The sequence below is a fragment of the Equus przewalskii genome, chromosome 4 (assembly GCF_037783145.1).
Source record: "Equus przewalskii isolate Varuska chromosome 4, EquPr2, whole genome shotgun sequence".
In the NCBI taxonomy this organism is placed as follows: Eukaryota; Metazoa; Chordata; class Mammalia; order Perissodactyla; family Equidae; genus Equus; species Equus przewalskii.
Window position 1 is genome coordinate 73,780,573 of NC_091834.1, and position 26,710 is coordinate 73,807,282.

General features: G+C 43.2%; 1 protein-coding gene across 1 annotated transcript in view; it reads left to right on the forward strand.

Annotated features, from left to right (window-relative positions):
• The first annotated feature begins 1,208 nt into the window (after nucleotides 1-1,208).
• CAV1 (caveolin 1) overlaps nucleotides 1,209-26,710 on the forward strand; it is a 32,484-nt gene continuing 6,982 nt past the window's right edge. The window contains 3 exon segments of the mRNA XM_070616351.1: nucleotides 1,209-1,549; nucleotides 1,551-1,653; nucleotides 1,656-1,825. Coding sequence (XP_070472452.1) covers nucleotides 1,232-1,549; nucleotides 1,551-1,653; nucleotides 1,656-1,825 — 591 coding nt within the window. The 5' untranslated portion in view covers nucleotides 1,209-1,231.

The window sequence follows — 26,710 nt, forward strand, 5'->3', positions numbered from 1 at the left end:
GGGATGTGCCTAGACTCGGCGCAGCGCACGTCCTGGCCAACCGCGAGCAGAACAAACCCTTGGCCTTCGGCCAGGAGGCTCCCTCCCAGCCACCGCCCCCCGCCAGCGCCTTTTTTTTTCCCCCATACAATACAAGATCTTCCTTCCTCAGTTCCCTTAAATCACGGCCCAGGGAAATCTCCTCAAAGCCTTCATCCAGCCACGGGCCAGCATGTCTGGGGGCAAATACGTGGACTCCGAGGTAGGCGTGGGTGGGTGCGCGCCGGGCCCCGGGGTGCGCACGGAGTGCCTCCTTCTGCTATCTCCCACTCCAAATATTCCGACTGCTTTCCTTGCCCCAGCCCTCTCTCGACCCCGGAGCACTCCTCTCGCGCTGGCACTGCTGAGGAATGGGCCTGGGCGGGGAGGTGAAGAGGAGGCAGGAATGTTTTATGTTTTCCTATTGGGACGGGGGCCAAGGGAGCCCCTAAGCTAGAGGAACACGGAAAAGGGGGTCGTCGGGGTCCTCAAGTTGGGTCTGCCGGACCTAGGACGCGTTTCTGGATAGGTCCGGTGTCCTGGCTTATTGCGGGACCCCCACGGTCCGGCTCCTGCCAGCTAGGAGGCGAGGAGCTGGAGCGCGGGGTGGGAGATCATTCACCCGCAATCTTAGGGACAGTCCCCGCGACTCCCCGCCAGGCGCCTGGACTCCCCGGGGCGGCGGCGCGCATTGTGTTTGGACTTTCCAAAGCTCTTGGGCCACCTCAAGAACTCTTCCTGCATCTCGGCGCCTAGCAAGGGTGTTTGGAGAGGGGTGGACCTCTCCTTCCCCCAACTACCACCATACCTTCTAACCACTCTCGCACGCTCGGGCTCCGCCTGGGTGTGGAGACTTCATTTTCCCAAACGCAACCGCGGTTCAGCCGCCCGCTGACAGCCTGGGAGTGACCTGAGGGTGGGTCTGGGGAGTTATACAGGTGAGATATCGTTCTAAGGAGTTTAGGGGGCCTGACACATGGCTCTGCCCAGAGATGGGGGCGTTCGGGACTGTGACCACCACAGGGCTGGGGGAAGCAGTGAAGGGACAAACAGGGCAGAGGGACTGTGCGGGACGCGAGCAGGTGCGAGAGAGACGACGCCAAGAAGCAACGAAAATGAGGGCACTCCATGAGTCGGGGAGTTCAGGCTGAATCTTAAGGATGAACCTGGAAGGGATTATGGAGAGAGGGGGAGTAGAGGCTGGGACGAGAAAATGAAGCAGGTGAAGCACTCGGGGCGAGGGCGGCGTGGCGGAGAGAGCGGCTGGAGAGAAGTCAGAGATCGGGTCCCCTCCCCTGCCGAGGTCTCCGCGGGGTACCGCGCGCAGGGCGAGCGCAGGGCGGGGGCCGGGGCGGACCGCGCCGCGGGGTTTGCCCTGACCCCTGGCGGCGGGCGGGGGAGGCAGGAGCTCCCTGCCTGGTACCGAGGGGTGTGGTGTCCTCTCCTCGATCCTCTTAAAAAGCTTGCTGCGCCAGGGAGTTTACTGCGCGCGGAGCCACCGCTGCCGAAGCGGTTAGTTCGATTTTGAGCCTCGAGGTTTGCTCCGCCGCCTGGCTGACTTCTGATCGCTTGTTTTTCTTTTCGAAATTTTCTTCCCACCACCCGTGCTACCCTCCCCCTCCTGGTCGTCCGCTCTCCGCAGGGACATCTCTATACGGTTCCCATCCGGGAACAGGGCAACATCTACAAGCCCAACAACAAGGCCATGGCAGACGAGATGAACGAGAAGCAAGTGTACGACGCGCACACCAAGGAGATCGACCTGGTCAACCGCGACCCCAAGCATCTCAACGACGATGTGGTCAAGGTAAGGTGAGGCGGCCAGCGAGGAAAGGATGCCCCTTGAGGGGCCGCTGTCAGGGCCGGTACAGTTCTCCTCTGGCAAGCAGCCTGTGCAGGCTTCTCTACCTTTGCCACACACACACTGTTTTCTGGCCTTGATGTGTGGGAGCTCCCGCGGTCGTCTGAAATGTCACATCTCCCCTCCCCCCTCCTGCTGGTTAGTTCAGCTGGAATTTAGCAAACTGAGTTTTGTAGGCGTTTCTATAACTGCACTTTTCTCCTAGCAAGTGAACCCCCTGATCTCAGCAACAGACAGACCCGCACGCCTTGGCAGAGTAAGACGATTGCCCTGCAGGTCACCCTCTCTCCATCCCCAGGTTGAAAGTCTAGCGAAGGGTGGTGCCCCATTGCACATAGAATTAAAGCAGCAAGACCATTTTGTAAGGTCTTGTGCTAAGGGTGAGAGCCGGTATACAGAGTGGGCAGGTTCCTCCAGCTAAAATTAAGATAACCTGACGGGATTTTTTTTTTTTAATGATAAAGTGAGTGGAAACCCTTCCGAGTAAAGACAAAGAATATAATATATTATATATAATATGCATATGAAGGATATTTGAACTGGAAAAACACGAGCAAATTTACACAACCAAAACTAATGTGCGCCTCACTTTCTCCCACAGACATCTCTAGTTAGGCGTGCAACGCTGCTTCTTTAGTAACTACCTGGGTCAGCCTTCCCTGAGCTAACGGGACGTTTGGGTTGGAGTTCCTTTTTATACTTTCAAGATGCATTGGGTGAGATTAAAAATAGCTTAATTGAACGGGTTGTTGGCCAAATTTAGATGTGTCTCCATGGTCGGGTTTTGATTATCATTATGTTATTCAACTTTGATCCTTTTAGCAAATCTTGTCACAAGAATTTATTGTCTGAAGCCATCTTGATTGGGAAATCATGGGCCTAAGCCATCCTTGGCAAAAGGTCTTGTTTGAGGGGCTAGGAGGGCCAAGGAAAGTCCTGGCCTCAAAGATGAGAGAATGAAGACCCAGTTCTGTACAACCCCGCAGCAGCCAATGGGGTGGATGAGCGATTTCCACCCACCCAGCCTCCTATCCATGGATGGGAGGAGCTATAGTTCAGAGACTGTTCACATTTATGAATAATATATTTCAAAAGGGGGAACAATTTAATCTGTAATTGGAAGGAAAACATAACTGTCAGAATTGACTCTCTTGGCTTGCTGGTGGAGGAAAAAGGAAAATTGGAGCATTAGCAGGTTTTTCTCCTAGCCAGATTATGGAATATTTCAAAGCAGCAGCAATAACAAAATAGTTTACAAACTTGAAATTAGAATTGCTAAAAACTCTTTACTAAAAACATTACCTTAAAGGGGGAAAGGGCATTTTTGCTTTTTTCCCTTCTCATGTAGCTTTGGACAAGAAGGAGAGGTGCCAGGAAAAGAGGCAGATTTCAGAAAGAGCTGGCTCCATTGGAGCCTCCCTCTTGTTCCACTGCAGTGAGACTGGGATTCCTGGAGCAAGTGAACCTCCCGGGATGAGTCAGAGGAGCCAGTAGTGTGGATGTGGGTCTCCACACATAGCATGACTAAGTTGAGAAAGAAAGGCCCCACTGGGAAAACCGACTTCAACACAGATGGAAAAAAGGCATAACAGGCTTAGAGGAAATAGTAGTTTACAGACTAGCATTTCAAAGAGCAAGTGTGGCGATCTTCATATTAAAGAAATTAAAAGGAAGAGTTGGAGCAAGCTCCTGCTGGCCTAGAGAAAGTAAACCCCGCCCTCTTGCTCATAGAACTGGGAGCAAAACAAGACAGTCAGACCGAAAAATCCACTTGGAGAAGAATTTGGTAGGCCCACTTACTCAGACGCCCTGCTTAGAGAGGACTTCAGAGAATGTCCTGCAGAGAGAGCTCTAAAGATTGTCATCTGCCATTAGGGCCGGGAATAGGGGCCTACACGCCATGGAGATTCCTATTTTATAATATTTTTTCTTTGAGTCCAAGCACGAAGGTAATGATAGAAACAGGAGGATCCTCTGAATGTTACCATGATAGTAAGTAAGAAATTTCCCTAAATTTTACTTTTGACAACATAGACTTTTTAAAATAATAAAGACACCCAAAGTTTCACGGTCTTGCATGGTAGCTTAAAACGTCCCGTGATAATAAAGAAACGGTGGTCCACTGAATTACTATTAAAAGTACCAAATCAAGTCAAGAAAGGTCAGCTCTAAAGACAAGCAGCTCTATAAAAGATGCCAATTCTGTCCAATTCTCTAGTCACCAGCCACTGGTGGCTATTTCAGTTTAAATTTCAATTAATTTACATTAAATACAATTTGAAATTGAGTTCCTCAGTCACACTAGCCACATTTCGAGTTCTCAACACGTGAAGCTGGTGGCTACCATATTGGACAGCACAGATCTAGAACATTTCCATCACCACAGAAATTGCTATTGGGCAGTGTCAGACTAGAGTGTTCCCTGCATGGTAAAGAGGTCTCCATGCCAAGTTTAGAAAAATAACTGGATGGAGAAGAAATGAGACTCTGATGTACAGTGTGAGGAGCAGCATGGTCTATCCACACAGTATCCTTTTAGTCCAGCAAAACAGCTATTAGGGAAAGAAAGAAAACTCAGACGCTGAGTGTGCCATGAATTTCTGTTTCAAGAAGGTGGAGTATTATCACCTATTCCACTGGTGATAATGGCGTAAATTAGACTCTGCAATTTAGTTCTGATAAAATTGGTTTCTTATCTTACTGAAGGTTTGGTGCACCATATTATGAGATATATGCAAAGACATTTATCTAAAAAAAAGAGTAGGTTAAGAATGCTTTTTCAAATTTCCTCTGATTAAAATAGTCACAATGTGAGACCTTCTGTTCTCCCTCTGAGATTTCTATGTCTTCTTCTTTTGTTCACATTTCATTCATGAGTTTATTACGTACTTATCTGGATTTTCTAGATAAAGAAAATGGCTTCAAATCTATGATTCTGATGTCATATTAGCCATCAATCAATTCATTTATTAAACTCTTATCATATGCCAGACTAGACACTATGCTGCGTATTACAAAGGGTGATTCCCAAAATAAGTCCTAGTGATCACAAAGATTAGAGTTAGTGAGACAAGATGCACACAGAAAGTTTAAAAAAATACACACACACACACACAATATCACAACAGTAAGTCACTGCCAAATGGTAACTAAGGGGTCCTTTTTTGCCTTGACTGCCAGGGAACATGTAACTAGATTTTGTTTCATTGACGCATGTTACTTATTCTCACGCACATATGGTTTTGAATTTTCACTTTCTTTTTCAACTGGGATGCTATTTATGAGGTTTCTATTGTAAGCTTTCTCGTCATTATTTTGGAAATAGACAAAATACATGCTATAATAAATCAAAAGTAAGTAGTATTGAATATTGTGTTCTAAAAAGGTTTTTAAAAAGTGAGTCGTATTAATTATTTGGATCTTGGTAATCATTCTGCAACGTAGATAAATATCAAATCATCATGATGTACACTTTAAATATTTACAGTTATGTTTGTCAATTATTCGTAAATAAAGTTTTTAAAAAAGTGAATGGTATTGATATTAAGTGTTAGGGAGCCCCTACTATGCATGGGGCAATAGAGTGAGAGAAGGAGGATGCATTATAGATAGTTCAATGGAGAAGGGCATGAAGGAGGTGCAAGCTAAGTTGGATCATAAAGGACAGATGGGATGCAAATAGCTGAGAAAAGCATGGGAAGGCATTCTAAATGAGTGAGGCATGGAGATGGGGATGTCTCACACAGGGCCTGAGCCTGGAAGTTTCGGTAGCCCATTTTGCTTGGAATTAGAGTTCATGCGGCAGAGTTGGTAGGTCGTAAAGATGAAAAGACTGATCATGGCCAGACGGCAGAGTCCTGAAGCCAGTACTCATGATAAGTTGGGACTTTATCATCAGCAGTGAGAAGTCAGGAAGACTTCAAGCATGAGGATGACATGACGAAGGCGGGCTTTTCAGAAGAGGACTGGTTAAGGTACAGGATGTAACAAAAGGTATCCAGTCTGGATGAGCAGAGAATAGTTATGATGTAATTGCATGGTGGTCCAGACATGAAATAAGAAGGACAGAATGTAGTGGCAGTGGGGATAAACCACATAAACACAAAATGACAGAATTTTAGAATTGGAAGGGAACATATGGTTTCAAGGCTAACCTCCATTTCCTCTTTTTTAATATTAGGAGAGATTTAAGGGCTAAATAAGTTTAAAATTTATCCATGTTTTCACATGGTTACTCCCCAAAACATATATTTTGAAATGTATCATCAGGGACGAATAGACAAGATTATGTGATTTCATGGAGTATTTTCACCAGGGGAGGAATGAGTTGAGATGATTCTGAAGTTAGCTCTGAGACAAATCAGGACATTTGAGAGGAGATCTTTGTTGGAAAATAAAATATGATTTGCAACTTTCTTTTCTAAAACTTGACTGTAATGATCCTTAAATATACACAGACAGAAAATTTTCTTTAGTAGTCAAGAAAAGTTATACGCGTGGTAATGAGATCAATTTTGGTTTCAAAATAACAGCCTAACGCCTCTGTGATCCCTTTCAATTAGAAATCATTCTAGAGCGATTGGTGATTAATATCAATACAATGGTAATTTTCAATTTGAAGTTTATCTGATATAATCAAAACAAGATTTAAAAGATCAGATTTCTCAGAGCACTCAGCGCCATGTTAATATTGTCTTCTGTTGGAATTGGTATCAGTTTTGCTTGTTTGTTTAGGAGATAGCTTCACAAGATGGTGATTAATATTCTGCCACACATGAGATCATGCATGGAACTCAGAAGCCCCAGCTTGCAAAAGAGCATTAGGGTCATCTTTGGTGCGAAATTATTCTCACATCAATGAGCAAAGAACAATACTTTAATGGGGGATATTATTCATTCTTAAGCATCTAAAACACTTTCAAGTTCAGCCAACAATAATGTACATTTTAAAGGCTTATTAAAAGAAAGTCTTTTTTTCTCCTCCATCTCCTAATTGTGGTCAAAAAACATTGAAGAATTAGTTTAACTTTGGTTCTAACTAAGTAAAATCTGATATTATGTATTCAAATTTAAGACAAGATACCCAAATATCCTCAAATTATGCAAAAGTTCGTGATGTGGGTTATTCTTCCAATTAACAGCGGTGTTGGCTATATTTTAAAGGCTCTTAAAGTAAGAACAGCTGCAATAGTAAGCAGCATCTGGAAAGTCCAGCAATTTCAAAAACCACCTGCTTATGCATCCTGCCCACTTAAGTCCATAAAATAACAGACACTTTCATATTCCAAATGAAACTGGTTTTTAGTTTGCCCTACTTTTCAACATAGGTTCTCTATGATGAAATGCCCAGAGAGCGCTGGTCCCTAGGAGAATGGGACTGTGTGCACTGACCTGTGGAGTTCTGGACACTTTCATGATCCTCCTGGCTGAGTTTGCAGTGGGGAAAGGGCAAGGCTGCTGTTTTCATGCAAAGATGGTTTATGCCAAGAAACACAAACTCTTTCTTCTTCCGCGCTCTGAGCCTTGTACATATATTATCTTCACTACTATATACTAGGTCCTGGAGGAAAAGATTTGCATACTATATTTCTTTTAAAAGAAGTTCCTAAAAAAGAAGCCCTCAGCCCCTAGAAATATGCCTAACACATAGGTGCTCAGAGGCACCCTGATGGAGTGGAAAGAGTATTGTGCCAAGATAAGAAAAGATATTTTTGCAACTTTTGTAACTTTCTTCTCTAAGACTTGAATGTAATGATTCGTAAATATGCAGACACAAAATTCTTTTTTTTTTTTTTGAGGAAGATTAGCCCTGAGCTAACATCTGCCGCCGATCCTCCTCTTTTTTGCTGAGGAAGACTGGCCCTGAGCTAACATCTGTGCCCATCTTCCTCTACTTTATATGTGGGACACCTGCCACAGCACGGCTTGACAAGCAGTGCATAGGTCCGCATCCAGGATCCAGACTGGCGAACAGGCCACCGAAGCAGAACGTGTGAATTTACCCACTGCGCCACTGGGCCAACCCCGCAAAATTCTTTAACAGTCAAGAAAAGGCATACACATAGTAAGCATATCAGTTTAGGTTTCAACATAAGGGCCTAATGCTTTTGTGATCTCTTTCAACTAGAAAGTGTCTAGACTCAGTAGTGTGGGACAGGACACCAAGGAATGAGAAGTGAAGGATGTCAGGGCAACAGATTTCTCTTCCTCGGTAGGTCCCTGAGTGTTGGGCTTACTAAGAGGGAGCAAACTTGTTTGGCTAATAAAAGCTAAAAACACCAGCCCTAGAAATATTTTTGGCAAGCTATTTTATGTTTCTATGCTTCAACTTCTCTAATTATAAAGAAAAGAATGAGCTTCTTTCTCATATAATAGCATCCCCCCCCAAATCTTTCAATAAATGATTATTATACATCTAATATCATGTGCTGGGGGCTACAATATGGAACAAGATAGATATGACGCTGCCCGTCCAGGGTTTATGGCTATCTCCTTGCCTCTCTTCATGTAGTTTCCTTCGAAAATTGTTGCTGAAATTCCTTTACCAAATGTTACTGTCTGTTAAAACCTTATAACCTGTAGGCCGTAGTTCAAAAAATGCCACATCTCTAATGCCTTGAATTGTTCTTGAGCCAGTAAACGAGGCTTGGGCAAAATAAGGAACACATATTTTTTAAATAATTTGCCCCTGTTTTGGTCCTATAAAAACTTGCAATGAAATTATGGGAACTACTTCAGTTCTTCTCTAATATTCTCTCTTCCCATATTGGTGCTCAATTTCTAATCTTCCTATTGAAAATGTGAAATTTTCACCCTTTTTTTAAATCTCATAGCCCTTTACAAACCCAAGAGGTCTCTCAAATTCAGCTAGGCATCATAATCACCAGAAGAATTTTTTAAAATACAAATGCCTGGGCCCACTACAGATCTATTAAATTAGAATATTTGGGATGGGGCCTAAGGATCTGTATTTTTCAAAACTCCCTAGATGACTATTGTGAAGTCAGGTATCAAAGTGATTGTACCCAAGGGTGACTTTAGATATACACTCTGGACGGTTCCACCCTAAGAGAAGAGTGGTGTCACCCTGTAGTTGTAAATGTTCTTCCTGCCAGAAGACAACTTGAGGGTTGGGCCAGTTTAAAACCTGCCAGGGAGTTTTGAAACACCACAGAGGGTTCCCAAATCAACGTTGCTCAATGGTCCTCCATCCCTTGAGGCTACTCGGGCTTACAGCCAACTATAAGCTTAGAGCCTCAGGGTGACCTAGGAATGGGGTGACCATATGTTCCAGGGTGTCCCATACAGACCAGTTAATACTGGTTAGCCCTGAGTCACTACTAATAGTGCCCCTTTCATGTTCAGAAGTGATGCAGTTTGGAAGAAAAATTATAGGTCACAAATGGATTGGCAAGGACCTGTCACTGATTCTTGTACTGGGAATACACTGGAAGTCCCTATGCAAACTGTTCTTTAGCAGATTGGGCAAAATTTCCACATACCGAGCATGCTTTTCTTTCCTTTCTGCTCTCCGGTATCACCTCTCTCCTACCTTCATCGCAGCCATCAAGCTGCACTATAATTTGGAAGAGGAGCTTTTACATGCCAATCTACTCTACCCTCAGACCTTAGTTTCTTTGCCTGCAACAGAGGGTTAATGAAACTGACATCCTTCCATCACATATTCTGTCAACTACTCAATCAAAGATTAAAATGTTTAAAATAGTTTTAAGTATGTTTCAGTTAGTCCGGGAAACATAAAATGGCATACCTTCATATGAACCATTGTTTCAGGTAGAGGAAGTGTTTTTAATTTTGTCTTAAAGGAAATCTGCATGATCCATGTACTGTGCAACTACCGAGGGAATTAATTGGCAGAACAGACTTACACAGAATACATATTTCCTGCCTCTCAGGGGAGCTATGCTGATGTTTCAGATACAAAGTACATCTTGTTTTCTTTATTGAACTTGAGAAGATATCTCTTGTTGGTCATTATTTCATCACAGGGGAAATAAGTATTCCTAAAGACACAACTGAGTTCCCGTTAGCCATTGTTGACCGTTTAGGTAATTAAGAGCCAGGCATTTTTAATTTTGAGGAGGCTTAAATAAGTTTGGATGGTGTATGTATGTGCTTAGTATGCTATCTCACAGCAATTTAAAAGTGAAATTTTAAAAAGGTGCATTCAATCTGTAAACCTTTCCTGAGCCCAGCAAACATTGTAATACAAATGGACATTGATAGATTCTATGTAAAAAGGTAAATTGGGTCTACAGATTGCATTGGGTCATCTCAAATATGTTGCACGTATCAAACACAATTACTTTTTCTTATCTACAATGAATAACTGGAAAAGATGCTGGTTTCTGGACCCAAATAGTGAGGAAGTAGGAGATTGGGAGGAAAAGCAGCAAAGATAAAGAAATAACCATAAAGTCACTTCTCCCTGTCCTGCCAGTCACTCTGTGCTCAATAGGCTTTACTCGTGCCAATTCTCGGACCCCCACATCCGTTGCTTTGCACAATGCTGCATTGTCTGATGACATGATCAGGCTCAGGCACTGACTAAGTATTAACCCACTGCTCCTGCCCCAGGAGCTTTAGAGTTTAGCAGGGAAGCACACATGTAAACAAATCTGAGTGAGGTCTTGTAACTAAGGGACAGGCCAGTTGGGCACAAAGCGGAAAGTTCTCAGCAGTCTCCAAAGCCGAGCATGTGTTCACCAGGCACTCGAGGCAGGGAAGGGTTCCCAGCAGAGGGAGCAGCAGGAGCAAAGGCCCAGAGACCTGAGGGCACTTGGCGCTTTCTGAGCACCAGCGGCAGGTCACTGTGGCCAAAGCAAGGGACACAGGAGCCAGATCAGCAGGGCCTTCTGTGCCCAGCCAAGGCGCTTTGTTGACCACAGTGACCTGCAGAAGCATTTTTAGGCAAGGAAGTGACCTGATGAGATGTGGTCTTTACTAATAGGAAGGGCTAACTTTGGTGCAATGGGGCAAACCAGGGGGTACCAGATGTGTAGGTGGGAGTGAAACAGGAGGTGGGATGCTTCTTCCAGCGCTGGGTACAGGCTAGCTTCGTGGTAAAGATTACCTTACTTCTCCAATGACCCTTCGAGGTAGGTGCTATTGTCATTATCACAGTCATATTCATTTTACAGATAAGGAAACGCAGGCTTAGCCATTTACTCAGGATTACATAGTTAGAAAGTGTAGAGTCAGAGTCTGAACCCAGACAGGTGAGACCCCAGGACCCAGCTTCATAACCACTGCACTCCAGTGCCTCTCCGTAATAGGTGGTGATCCAAGCAGACCGTGGTGTCACCTTAGTGCAGAAAGAGATGACTGTGTTCTCACAGGAGGTGGGCAGCGTTTGCCAGGGGATTCCAGATGTGGTCTGTGTTGGGAGTGACAGGCCTGCAGTTCTAAGGTCAGACTCTAGATCCTGGCAGGTGGACTGGGGAAGGGGAGGGGAGGACCGATGTAAAGACTAAGGTAAAACCCCAGATCTCAAGAAATGTGTGTGCTGGGTGAGTTTCCAACCAGGGGCAGAGGGTCAAGTCCCAGAGACCAGAGTGGGGTACAAAGTAGGGGTGTGGTCTCGGGGATTAGGAGTAGAACACGCACTCCGAGCCAGACAAGCTGCAATGCTGGCTTGTGTTGAATGCCCTGAGTCTGTGAAGCACCCAGATTGCCCAGGCCAGCCACCGCACCTGGGGTGCTGCCGATCCTGCCGGGTGTGTGGGGAGAGGTGGACGTGAGAGAAGGAAGCAGGTGCTGACAGGCACTTTGCATTTAACAGGTTCATTTAAGGTTCTCAATTTGCCTGTTCGACTCCTTCAGATATTCATGCCATTGCAGCAATATGTTGTAAAAACAGGAAACAACCGAGAAAAACCTTAGTTTTATGATAGTGAGAGAAATGCCCATTTAATCCTGAAAGTAGTTTCTCTGAGACTTCCTCCCTACAAATTACGTATTTGTTCTCAAAAACAAATGCCAGAAGTAGGGGACAGACTTAATCGTGCATTTTACAAGGCACCGTTAACCTCTCAGAACAATTAAAATGTTCCGTCAATCATGGCTCACTGTTCGCCTTTTCTATATTATTAACAGTAATAATATATAGCAGGAAATGGACGTACCAAAATATGGCAAGGGAATGGAGTTGCAATCATTGGATTTCATCATCAATTATTTTGGTTAGGTTGATAGAGCTTTCCTCCTTGCTTGATCCTGAGCGTCAGGCTTTTTAGTAGGGAGAGAAATTGTTTTTCTAAAAGTTAATACCCACCAGTTCCCCAAACTATTTTGGGTAAGCCCCTCTATTACGCTAGTTATAAAGGTAGGAAAGAGAGTCATTCTCAGATAAGGTGCTCCCAAGAAAGGCCACTCAACAAACACCTACCCTGCACCAGGCACGGAGCACAGCATGAGCCCTGCCTACCTGACAGAACTGCGGCCATCACCCAGGCTCACCCAGACACCCGAGCCTCTGCCAGCCTTCCCTGACCGCCCTTGTCAGAACTGGTCCTCTCTTCTCTTGGCTCCCACCACATTTGGTTTCATTTCTATTTAACACATATTGAAGCCCTCTAAGGATTCTGCTTCTCTGTCCCCATGCCTCTCTCTCTCCTTCTCCTCCCACTTCGTGCATGAGTCCTTCAGGGCAGAACAGTGGCCCCAGGACTGTGGCTGCCCAGTGCCCATCTCAAGGCCCCACCCTGAATCTGCCATCAGAAAATGGATGCCAATTTAAATCCGCCAAAAAGAATCTGAAATCTATTTTTTAAGTGTATAATGTCTTCTGTGCATGAAAAACAGGAGAATTATATTATTGTCTTCCTTTGCCCCTTTTCTCTATAACAGCCACATTTAAAACCTCGTAAGGAAAACATATCCAAATAATTAATAAAGAAATCCAAAAACATCCACTCTATTTACTAAGGTAAAGAGAAATATGTTCTAATATGTGTATATATTTATTATTATGAATGCTTTTTTAGTCTCCAGTTTGAGGAGGACGCAAATACGTCTCTGCTGAGCCTTCCAGTAAGGAGGCTGTGGCACCTGGATGATCTCCGGGGGCCTGGAGGATAAAGCTAATCTCCTAAGTGCCTGGCAGACAGGGCAGGCAAATTCCCAGAATGCCGAGCTGCCATCACTGCTGCTTGGCATTGCCCCCTAGGGCCAGAAGCATGAAGGCTGAGAGTGGATCTCATGCCACATGAGAACTCGCCTGCCAAGAAAGGGGTAGAGGGACTCCCTGTGGAACCCCCTATATACCCCTGGACAACTGCAAACATCAGAGGAATGACTAGGTCAGGCAGCAGCCCTGAAGAAAAATCCAAAACCTTCCACACCTGAAGGAGACAACCGGTTTGAGAAACTCAAGCCTCTTCCTTCTCTGTGGCTTTACTACGTCTAGATGTTAAGTACACAGGGCTCTGAAATGTTACTAGCTGGGAGGTGACCATTAATCCACTATTCCAGCAGCATAGAAGTTTCTTTGTACCTCAGAGGTGATCTCTCATAGATCTCAGATCTCTTGTCAGGAAAAAAAAAAAAAAGGCAAAATGCTTAAGTGTCTCTGGAAGGGATCAGACATCATTCATTTCATTCTTGATGTCTGTGCCAAGTAAAACGAACGTTAGCTTCTTCCCCAGATATGCTTCTTTCTCTGGTCTCCTGTGATAGGAAGTGGATTTACTGTAATATTATATAAAACTTGCCAATTTGGGGCAGGCCTGAGGGCGTAGCGGTTAAGTTCGCACGTTCCACTCCCTGGGCCTGGGGTTCACCAGTTAGGATCCGGGCTACAGACGTGGCACGGCTTGGCAAGCCATGCTGTGGCAGGTGTCCCACATATAAAGTGGAGGAAGATGGGCACGGGTGTTAGCTCAGGACCAGTCTTCCTCAGCAAAAAGAGGAGGATTGGTGGCAGATGTTAGCTCAGGGCTAATCTTCCTCAAAAAAAAAAAAAAAAAAAAGACTTGCCAACTTGACCCTAAATAGTTCTCTGTCAACAAGCTAAGTAGAGGAAATCAGGATCATTATTCAATTAAAAATAGGTAGGACTAGAAGGTAGTCATCAAAAAGAGATGATGATGTGTAAATGAATTTTAGATGTGACTCATATCTAATGTACAACAAAGGCCACAGTCCTAGCACATGTAATATTTTGTCAATGACTAGAACGAACAAGTTAAGAGGACTGTCATTATGACACCATTATGACACTCATTATGACACCAGTTATGATGCCCTTGTTAACATCTATGATAAAAATAATATCAAGGTCATTTTGACAAATTACAAGTAGCCCATAAAAATAAGATAAAAACCAATACAAAGTGAGATAATGTTAAACAACTAGAAATAAAACATATAGATATTAAGTGGGAAACAAATACATAAACATACGAAAAATAAGAAAATACCAGAAAAGGATTGTCATTTCTGTGGAAAACCCCTTGTAATAATTCCACAACCCCCAGGGGACCAAGATCTCCAAGGTAAGACTTGCTATTGTAAACACACCCTTAAATGAATCCACCGCACTCCACATCCCTTGGGCAATAGGGGACCCAAACTAAGTCTATCAATTATTCCTGAATATTAAGCATGTCAATAATTTAATGATATTTTAAAGGAAGCACAATGAGTAGAATCAAAAGGACAATGCAATGCAAAGAAATGTCATAATAAAGATTCGCTACTTTACTTTCTTTTGGTCAGACTTCTTAATAAGGGGTTCCTGTTTGATCTTATAAAGGAGGTAGAGATGCTGGAGAGATCCTGGGGAAGAGCGAAAGGAAGGAGATAAGCGGCGAAGAGAAACCCCCAGGTATAGCTGGGGAGGGATTGTTTTGTCTGGACGATTTTTTAGAAGAGTTAGAGGGGAACATGGGATGACGACTGCCTTTGGTTATTGCCAGGTCATTGGGAGACTAAGGAGAAAAACACTGCTCAGACACAATCACCATTCAGGACAAGGAGAAAGGAGGAAGGGGTATACACCTAGTTTAAAAAAAACAAACAAACAAGTTTTAGGTTACATGGGAGAAGAACTCCCAAGTAATAAGAGTGGTTAATCCCAGGAATGTGTCACAAGAGGTGGTTTTGTAATAGTTGGGTTAAATTCCTTACTTGTCTATGTAACTCCTCCAATCCTTCCATCTCCACAATTACAATTTGGTGTGTAACAACCTTGACACCCAGCCTCATAATTAAGCACAGGCATGTGTATGAATGCTTCCCTCTATTCTAGCAGGATACCTGGTTTGGAGGCAAATAGGAGTTGATGTGGCATTATTTTAAACAGTGGTTGAGAATGCAAGTGGTAAACATCAGAAAGTAGAACACTGCAAAATGCATGCATTGTATGTACCAAAAGGTCAGTATGAAACATTATCTTTATGGCAAGCCTGCCTATCCACTCCCTCCTACACATTGCATATTCACACAATTTTGAAGCTTGTATAAACCCCTATTGTGTATGTGATTTAAACTCATGAGAGAGCGTGACTTCTGCAAAGGATAGCTGTTTTGTGACTTTAGACCAGTGATTCTTTACCCCGGCTACAAATCCTCTGAGGAGTGTTTAAAAATACTGTTGTGTACACCCCATCCATAGAAATTCTGATTGAACTGGTCTATGATAGGGCCCAGGCCTATGAATTTTTTTTTCAAAGCTCCCCAGGTGATGCTAATGTACAGCCAGAATTGAGTCTGGTTTAGACTTTCAGAATTTCTTAATAATAAAACTATGTACCCTGATAAAACTTTCAGGACCATAAGGGCCACAGCGGGGGAAATGATTACTTCTGTAGGTCCTCATTTTGGGGATTCCTTAGCATTTTTATTGGAATATTACATTTGTCACTTAAATTCCTATTACAAAAATACTTTCTGGAGCTCTGCATAGGAACTGCGTAAGACAGACTTTATATGTGGAATAAATCTCATGTCACTTATGTGATCCAGTCCTGTTGTGTTTCCCTTTCTTTTGCTCATTCTTTTATTCTCCCCAAGAGGAAGATCAGCTTGTTAGAGTGTCAGAATGTCACCCCCAGCTCTCTCTTCCTGCCTGAGTTTGTGGCTCAGGCATATCAGGAATGGGGCTGACAACATGCACAGGTTTTTCTCCTAATGATGCGGTGGCCACAGGAAGCTTCACTGGACCTAGGGCCAGGCAGGTGTCATTCATTTCTCCAGTGTCTGGCACAGAGAAAAGACCCCAGGTCACCAAGAAGTGCTTTACTGATGCCACTTACTCCTCACAGCAGATGGGGAAACTGAGCCTTAAAGGAAACCTGAATTCCATCCCTCTCTTGGACATTGACCCTGAGCACTACCTTGGGCCTTGGAAAAGTCACTTGGACTGTCTGGATAGCAGTCTCTTCATCTATAGCAATCAAGAAGTTGAACTAGACAATCTCTAAGTCATTTTCATTTCTAAATTCTGTGATCCTAGTTGACCACTATTCATAAAAGAGTGGAAGCCTATAAAAGTACCTAAAAGTCCATATAGAGAGAATGGTGGAAGATCCCTCATCAATATTATTTTTTATTCCCTTCTTCCTAGATTTTACCAATTGTCATTCTCACTCTTAACATTCAGGCTGTGGGGTTGAATTAAATCATCTTTGAAATACTGAGCTATCAACAGATGGCATGCTGAACACAGATATACCACAAATAAACATTTGGGACTGAAGAAAACCAAGAGCTGGACTTCATTTCCCCTTCTTATCTGGGCTCAGAACTCTGCAGTCTTCCCTTTTATTGCCCTTGCCTCCAAACAGGCTATTTGTGTTCTGAGATGGATCAGAAAATCACTTCCAAAGTTGGCTACAAACTCTCAGTAAATTTTTTTTTTTTTGTAACTGGCCAATTCCTCTTAGTTCACGTAACAGAGAAGCGCATAATTACTTGTGACTTTAGTTAAAGCAATGGTCTTAAAAAGGTCTAGCTCAATAGAAAACGTTCAGACTTTCTGAGTGCTGACAGTTGTCAAATTCACCTAGTTCATGTGGCCACATTTCTGAAGTTCTTTTCCCAGCCCATCTGTGAGCAATAGGGTCAGATGACTAAGAGCAACGGGGCAGAAGCAGCGTTACTGTGAGTCAGGTTTTCCCATTGCCCAGCCATAAAGAGTTTGTCTCTCTCTGACCCATATAAACTTCAGCATTTAGGGCCCTGTGTAAATTTAATCCCATCACTTAGCACCCCAGCTGTATGATTCTGAAGATAAACATGAAGTTTTTTGAATTCCAGGCCACCTGAACCCTCTTAGGAAACTCATTAGCTCCCCAAACAAAGCTATGTCTAAATCTGTAGGTTGGAGCCCAAATTTCGTGATAAACAAAAACTGAATTGATCTGTCTTCCCTGTAATTAGTCACCATTTGCTCACTCTTTTACCAAAATTACTGTGACTGGGTTAGAATAAATAAACGCAATCAATGAATACGATTTACTAATCCTTTGGCCACATAATAACACATTCGGAACTTTCTTTCCTAAAGGAGATTTTATCAGGTTGGTGCTCTTGGAAATAGGAGAAAGAGAGGAAAATAACTTAGCAAATGGCAGCATTCACAGATTCATTCACTTATTCAACAAATATTAATTTAGTACCTACTATGTTCCAGGGATCTTACAGTCTCGTAGCAGAAATAATCACACACACACACACACAATTATACCATTAAATAAGTGTGAGATAGGCTGGATGAAAAAAAGTCCAACTGAGAAAAAGGGTGGGGACCAGAAAGAAGTCTTTGAAGAAAGAACATTCAAGTTAAGACATTACCAGTAACTCAGAGTCAGCCAGGTCAAGACTGGTGGAAGGAGTGTTAAAACCAGGAGCAGGTAGGAAGGCCGCAAAGCAGGAAAGCGTTTGGGCCATTGTCCTGGGAGAAATTTTTCAAGATTCCAGTCTAAATTTAAGAGTTTACTGATTTGGGGAAGGGTAAGAAAGTGTCTTCCTCTATGACTTTAAAAGCAAGGGAGCAAACCACAGAAGGACATCACCCCTCTTTGGTAATGATTCCTGAGCAGCCAGAGGCTGTTTCTATTTTCTTTGCACTGTCCCCTTTTCAATGACCCGTAGCCAGCTCATCGACCCTGTCCTGGCTCTGTTTCCTCACTTCACTTATTCCATTCTCAAAAAGTAGGTGCCTCATAAATATTGAATGAATGAATGAATGAATGAACTCACAAGGCCACAGGGATGCAAGCCAAAAGTGTCTGCAAAAAATAAGCAAGCATTCTAGGCTACAAATATTTCTAAAGTTCAGGTCCTGTCTTACCACATTCTGATTTTCTAGAGCAGCAGTTTTCTACCAAGGATAATTTTGCTCCCTCTCCCAGGGACATTTGGCAAAGTCTGGAGACATTTTTCAGTTGTCACAATTTAGGAAGTGCCACTGGCCTCTAGAGGGTAGAAGACAGGGATGCTAATAATCATCCCACGTCATCCTACAGTGCTCAGAACAGCACCCCTACCCTCACCCCATCAACAAAGAATTATCCAGCCCAAAATGCCAATAGTGCCCAGATGGAGAAACCCCATGGTAGAGGTTGGGGCAGCATCTTGGCAGCCACATAATGGGCTGTGATTAACCTTACAAGAACCCTAGTGTATATCCTTTTCCTCACTCACCAAGCAATGTTAAAACCTGCAGAGATTTATTTCATTCATTTTCTATTTGTTTAATAAACAGACTCGAAGCACTGGAGGGAAAAATATTCCAGAAATGAGCTAAGACGAAAGCTATTGGTAACCCTAGTTTGACTTAACTGAATGGTAGGAAACAACCTCTGCCATCAGGAAGTGAACTGTAGAAACAGACAAGAAGTTAATAATGTTTAAAAAGCTCTGGTTCAAACAAATGTCTACAGGGACCAATGGGTAGCCTGAAAATGGTGAAGACATTTCCCTTTCTTGTGTCTTTGATAGAATGCAAAGAGCTTTTCTTTTCTTTGGTGCGGTAATCATTCATATTTGTCCCATGACACACCCAGAAGTTTAAAGAATAACAAACTCCCAAGTGTAAACACAGAATTTCATGAGCGAGTGAGGCCTCTGGATGAATCCTTATAATTGCGTATTTGGATAAAATAAGATTTCCGTCCATTAAACAATGCAGGGCTTTTCTATTTGAGAAGAGAACACTTTGAAGGGCTGTAGTTATTACCCGTCAAAGATGGCAAACATAAGTGCCCCCAAGGTATCTCTACTCCTTGTTCAAGTTCAATGCTCCATTTTCAATGCTCCCATCACTGACCCTTGTGTGGCCTATTTTTACACTGTTCACTGTTCCGCATCACTAATTTGGTGATATTCAACATCAGCAAGTGCCACCAAATCAATAACAGAAGCTTGAAGTTTGAAAAAAAAGCAATCAAAAGATATGCAGCCTGTTCTGTCCCGAGCCATCCACAACTAGATACTTTTCATGATAATGAAAACGTGAGGCCATGTGGACAGGAGAGATGGTTCCAGGTTCCTGAAGAATGCTCATGGCCAGTTGGTTTCAGGTGCATCAAATGTGGCTTTAGTTCCCACCTGGGATCTCCATAGGAAAGGGTGGGCAGCCTACACGAGAAGGTATGAAAATGCTCTGGAACCCCAATATCATCTCATCGTTGAGGACAGTTTTTAGCCATTTCAAAGAGCATGTGTATTCATTTCCTAGGGCTGCCTTAAAAGTATCACAAACTGGGTGGCTTAAAGCAACAGAAATTTGTAGTCTTACGGTTCTGGAGGCCAGAAGTCTGAAATCAAGATGTTAGCAGGGCCGTGCTCCCTCTGAAAACTGTAGGGGCATCTTTCCTCATCTCTTCCCTGTTTCTGGTGGTTTGCCAGCAATCTTTGAATTCCTTGGCTTGCAGCTGCATAACTCCAATCACATGGCCTTCTCCCTGTGTGTCTTCACACTGCCATCTTCTTATAAGGACGCCAGCCATATGGATGAGGGCGCTCAAGCTACTCCAATATGACCTCATCATAATTACATCTGCAAGACTTTGTCTCCAAATGAGGTCACATTTTGAGCTACTGGAGATTAGGCCCTCAATGTATCTTTTTAAAGGGGACACAATCAATGCATAGCAGGATGTAAACTAGAAATGTATATCTTTGTTATCAAAACAGGGAAATTTAGCTTAAGTTTTCAGAGTGTATACAAACCATATAGTAATCCATACTGCCTCCTAAGAAGAACAAAAGATGGAGAAACCTGCTATTGCCTTCAAACTAAAGGAAAGGAAGAATTAGGCAAAAAAGAATTAATCCGAAGCAAAGATGGTCCCATCTAGTCAGTCTTGGTGCCATATTCTGACACATCCAGGCACTCAGTCAGCTGGGGCACCTTCTCCCGCAGGGCATATTTGGTCGCTATATGCCTCGTGTTTATAATTAACTCCAGAAGGCTGATGCACTTGCTAGAGACGAGCTAATTCTTCTTGCTGGCTTAATGACAGAATGCAAATAAGTACTCACCTGAATGAAATGATTTCAGGAATGCCAAGAAGTTCTCCTTTTCCAAAATATCACCTCCATCCTCCTGGCACTGTTACTAAAATCTCTCATATTTCCCCACTTCTGCTCTGGGCACCTGGGCCAGAAGCTCCTGATGTAGCGCTGACCATTGCCCCAGGCACCATCCCAAACATTTTGCATAAGTTGTCATTTAATACACAGAACAATCCTATGAAGTAGGTACTATCATAACCACATTTTATAAATGAGAAACTAAAGCACAGAGAGGGTTATTAGCTTATGTGACATAACACAGCAGAACTGGGGTTCAAAACTAGCCCCCATGGTATCAACCAGGGTACCATATTGCCTTTCAAAAGTATGGTACAGTAACTAACCTACTAACATACCGACTCAGATCTGAGTGTCAGGTTTTCCAGATCCTCTCACCTAGCTGAGAACGAAGCCTAAAGCAGCTTTTGTTTTCAATTTTCCTCCTCGGACCACCTGCATCAAGACAGAAGGAGGAGATACAGATATCTGGAGCCTACCCTCAGACCACCAATTCAGAATCCCAGGGCCCAGGAATCTGCATTTTAACAAACATCCCCAGAAAATTCTTGTGTGTACTAATTTTTAAGAACCACTGGCCCTAAAGGAATGGAATAGGGGAAATGTACAGTGTTATGGTAAACCAGGAAAAGCCAGAGAGAGATGACAAGGCAGTGGGAACCCTGGTAACCAATGGTCAGTCAAATGACCCAGGGGTCCTGACCAGAGGAGCTCGGCTGCTGGGGAATGAGAATAATGCTGAGCGAGACGGTTTGACAGTAGGAGGAAGCCAGCCGCCTCCTCTTGCTTGGATCACACGCCTTGTGCTGGTGGAAATGGTTATTTGCTGAGTCAGGGGAGGCATTTTCTATTAGTTTGGATGGGAAGCATGGGTGCAGGCAAAGGAGTGCAACTAGAGCGTGTGAACTCAGAAACCCCTCCATGACTCCACGTGAGCGAGCAGGGTTACGTAAGCCGGACAAGGACTTTGGTGCACAGTTAAAGACAGTGGTGTGATGCAGGGAGAACTGAAGGATGAACTGAGGGACCTAAGTCCTGGGTTTGGTCCAGTCACTGATTCCAACCTCGCTGAGGCTCAGTCTCCTAGTCTGTAAAATGGGAGAAATAATACCTGCCTCGCGGGTCCTCACACACAGGATCTGACGTCGACCCACTGAGGCATGTAGTGCTCCATAGCATAAATTACTGCTATTCCAAGGCCTCTGTAAAAGTTTCCTGCCTCAATATATCTGCCACACGGATGCCTGAAGTCTATTAATGACACATGAGGGACAACTGGTGATGATTCTCTGCCTTACTCTGTGCACCCCACTGCACCCTGGCCAAAAAAGAAAACACAGTCACCTGAATTCATTCTAAAGTACAGATTGCTTGTTGGCGACCTTTTCTGCACTAGACACATACACAATACGTGCGTGTGCACACACGTGAGAAAGCATGAGGACAAGTGAAGGCTCGAGGCACCAAAGAACAAAGTCACTCTCCTCACCCTATCCCTCCCCCAGCGGGTGCTCTGCTGATCCCCTGCAGGGCTGGGCTGGCTGCTGTTCCTGCTTCCACTCCTGCTTCCTCCCCGAGGCCCCTCATCCTGTGCGTGCCCCCTGCTTTGGGGCCAGGTCTGCACAATTGCAGTTATTCAGCTCATTGGCACAAAACCATGCCTTCATCAATATTTTCTAAATCAGTTTTCCCTAAAAGTGAAGACTTCTGAGTTTTCATCGCCCCCTCCTTGGTAGGTTTTCCATACTGCCCAAGGAACCTAAATGATGACTAACCCTCCACTTCATTTTAATCAGAATGGTCATGATATTATAGAGCTATGGTGAATAAGAACATCATTTTGGGGGCCGGCCTGGTGGCACAGCGGTTAAGTTCACACGTTCCGCTTCTCGGAGGCCTGGGGTTCACCAGTTCGAATCCCAGGTGCGGACATAGCACCACTTGGCACACCATGCTGTTCTTGGCATCCCATGTATAAAGTAGAGAAAGATGGGCACGATGTTAGCTCAGGGCCAGGCGTCTCTCAGCAAAAAGAGGAGGACTGGCAGTAGTTAGCTCAGGGCTAGTCTTCCTCAAAAAAAAAAAGAACATCATTTTGAATAAACTGGAATACCAAAAAAGTTAATTAAATAGATAGATAAAAGTGCACTTGAGATACCAAGTAAAGAATTCGTAAGAGATAAAATGACGGTTAGTGAAATGTTATGTATGCAGACATCCCTTCAATGGACATTTTACCTCCTTTAAAATATTATACTTATTGAAGAAATATTTATTTGCTAATTAATGTGTGCATAGTACTACCAGGTATTGTGGAGGATATTTGTGCAACAGACACAGACCTGCCCTAAATCCTGATTCAGTCCAGTCTTTTATTAAAGTGACCTTTCTTTAGTGGGGAAATAAAAGACTATTTTCCATTCTTATTATGAAGATAACCTAGAATTTCAGAAGTTTGTGAAGAGAAGCACACGAGTAAAACAGGGCACTAAAAACATAAAATATTGTTATTCTGAGGCTTCTGTGATGTCTGGGAAGCAATAAGTCCAAAGGGAGAGACTTGAAGGTCCCAGCTGGAGGCCCAGGCCAGGGACTACAGGTCCCCTTCGCACTCCTCTCCCTGCACACAACCTTTCTCTTGCTCACAGAGGTAAGTAAATACCCGCCTTTCTATCCTCTTCCAGCTTGACGCCCTGATTAGTCATGCAGCTCTCTCCTTTCCTCCCCAAGAAGCAACGCTGTGCTCTTCTGCAAGAGGAAGTTGCCTAGTACCTGCCACCCCAGAGCATGTCAGCGTTCCCAACCCAGGTTTACATTTTTCCTAGGACTGTCTGTGGATCCTCTAGGAATCCAAGCAATCGCAGGCATGAACAACACAATCCAGGCCTCCTGTTTTCAGTCAGGGCTGCAAGAACGCTGCAGCCTTTTCCCCTAACAGTGCCAGTTTGTCCCAGTAAACACATGGGTATTTGCCCTTGTCCCTGAGAAAACACATGGGCATCAGAGCAAAGTTCCTGTGTTCTGGTAACACTTAATTGTGCTGGTTCTCAACCCTTTCTACACCCACACACTCACACACCACATTTATTCCATTGACTTCAAAGGCTGCTCAACAGTTGGAAATATGCATGAGAACAGTGAAAGGAGTTGACCGTATGACTGAGTTTGGTACATATGTTAGGATTTTAGAAGTGCATATTTGACTCTTTAAAACATACATTTGTTTATACTGGGTTTAGAATCATGAAAATACATCAAGATTTCTATTGCCAGTCTGTGTGTTTTTCATAACAAATAATAGTCATTCATCCTTGTTCAATAATACATATTTATAGGTTTAAATTAGGAAAAGATTTTCAGAGAGAATTTCCATTCATTACCCACCTACTTCCAGATGCCATCCAGCACTTGAGGAGCTCCCAGAAAGAACAGGAGGCAAACGAGGGCTCTGAGGCATGGAGGAGAAAGAGTGGCATGGACAAAAAAGAGCTGTTGCTAAATCCAAATGGGCACAGCATATGCTAGTTCAGTCTTTTGCATGAGAAAAGGAGAGAAATCTTGTTAAAAATACAGATTCCCTAGGCCCCACCCCAGAGAGTCTGGTCTGAGTCTGAAATGGGACCTGAGCATCTACATTTTGACAAGCCCCTCCCCCTCACTGATTCTTTTGCCACTTCCCTGCTGAGAACCCTGGGAGTTGAGGACCCCTGTGCTAGTGCATTCAGGAGCACTATATTCAAGAGTCCGGATTCGGTAATCGGTCTTCTAGATGGAGCTGGCTTTTGTTCTTTGGTGCATATCCGGGTGTAAAGCCAAGCCACCTGAGGTATGTGAGCTGATAGCACTATCAACAGCCTAAAACTTTTCTAACATTCTGTTTGACGTGACTTGTAGAAAGTTGAAATGCTATTTTTTCTTCTCGTATGTTTCTGGACTTTGCCTCAGGACCAAATTCCAGGATATTTACATACATTCATTGTATAGATTTTTCTATAAGCATGAAAATTTAATCTTCTAATAGAAAAGGGCAAAAAAAATAGAAAATAAGAAATGATAATCAAAATAAAGGTGATTTTTCTGGAATTGTATTAGTTACCTATGGCTGCATAACAAATTACCCCAAAATTTAGTCCCTTAAAACAGCAAACACTTATCATCTTACAGTGTGTCAGGAATCCAAGTGTGACTTAGCTTAGTGGTTCTGGCTCAGGGCCTCTCACAGGCTGCAATCCAGTTGTCAGGGCTAGAGTAATCTCAAGGCCCAAATGAGAGGACCATTTCTAAACTCACTCACATAGCCAATAGCAGGATTCAGTTCCTCCCAAGCCGTTGAACTGAGACCTCAGTTTCTCAATAGCTGTTGGCCAGAGTCCTCCCTCAGTTCCTTCCACATAGACTTCTCCATAAGGCAACTCACAATATGGCAGCTGGCTCCCAACAGAGCAAGCAAGCAAGAGAGCAAGAAAAGAGGGGAGATGATGCCATAGTCTTTTGTAATCTAATCTTGGAAATGATACCCCCTCCCCCATCACTTTTGCCATGTTTTATTATTTAGAAGCAAATCACTAAGTCCAGCCCACACCCAAGGGGAGGGCATTACACAAGGACACGAATACCAAGAAGTGGGGGAAGGGGAATCATTGGGAGTCATCTTGAATGCTATCACAAAATACACTAATTTGTTTCTTTCATAGTTAATGTATCATCCTATTTATGTTTTGCTGAAATTAAATGTTAATGTAAAGCAAACATTTTCTGTACATGTTAGGCAGCATATTCTGGGAATAGAGTCTAGTAGTGTTGGAAAGATACATTGAGGTCATAAATTCAATGAAGGTTTCTAAATGAGGAGCTGTACACCTACTATGCCAACCAAGAAGAAAGAGTATTAGTTACTGTACCACTTAGGAATGTTTTCTGCTACAGGTAACTGAAAATATGAATAGCTGTGGCTTAAAAATAAGGGTATGTATGTGTCACATAAAGAGATGTCTAGAGGTGGACCACTGTTGGCATTGTTTCAGAAGTTTGGTAATGGCAAAAGCAGCATCTTCTATTATCTTGGCTTGTTAATCATGCATGTGACCTCGTGGTCACAAGGTGACTTCCCTACGGTAAAGCGATACATCATATTCTAAGTAGGATGAAAGGGCAAAGGGCCACACCGTATGCCTCTGTCTCTTTTCATAGGGAAGATAAAACTTTCCTGGAAGTCCTGCCCAGCAGACTTCCACTTAGACCTCATTGGCCAGAATGTCTACCCTAAACTAATCACTCACCAAAGAGACTAACATTACCATGGCAAGTCTAAACCAGCCATGACTTATCTCTGAAATCAAAGGGTTGAAATTGCTATTGCCCAAAGAAATATTCTGTCGGCAGAGAAGTGGGACTGTGGATGTTGGGCAGACAACACATGTCTTCTGTAAACATCTTCTGTGTTGTTATTTATGTGTTCTATATATCCAATACAATCACAATTTTCACTGACCATCTAAAAAGATATTTTCCCATAAAAACAGAATATGCAAGCATCATTGCTTATGAAATCCCAAACATACTTAAAGTTTCCATCTTGAAAATTCCTTATTCAGAAATAAAATGTCCAGATTTTAAGACAAAAAGTGACCCCATGTTTTTTAATCCTGTGTACATATAAAATGTTTTTTTAAATATTGCTATCAGATAAATTAACAAGATGAAACCTCCTAAAATTTACTGCATTAGCCAAGTATTATCAAAACACAAGACAGATTGCTTTTCCTGACGTCTGCTGCTAGATTTTTGTTAATTTATGTTTCCAAAATTGTAGCATCATAAGTCAATGTTGCACAAAGGTATTTCATGTCATTTATAAAAATCCAGTAATATAAACTGTTGACTCCTTATAAAGCATCTATTAAGACACAGAAATATCACTGAAGCATATTTATGCCTTTGATCTTGAGGTCTGCATAATGATTCTTGCCAGAAGGGCAGCTTGTTCCCTGGATTACAGAACAGAAAATCTGTTCTTGGAGGAGCAGCTCAACCTCCTCTGAGGTATTCCATTCTAAGAAACTAAATGGCACCTGCACGTCTTGGCTTTTGTTTTTGTTTTTTAAAAGCAAATCTCTAGTTCCTGTTCTGCTCCAAATCTAAGTGAGTAGATAAAGTTCTGCTCTGGACAAGACCTGCCCTCCCGCAGAGGGATAAGAGGAGTGCACCCCTGAGGAAATAGGACTCCAGAGTGGCAGTTTTGGTGAGGGATAAATCAAATCGATGATGCAT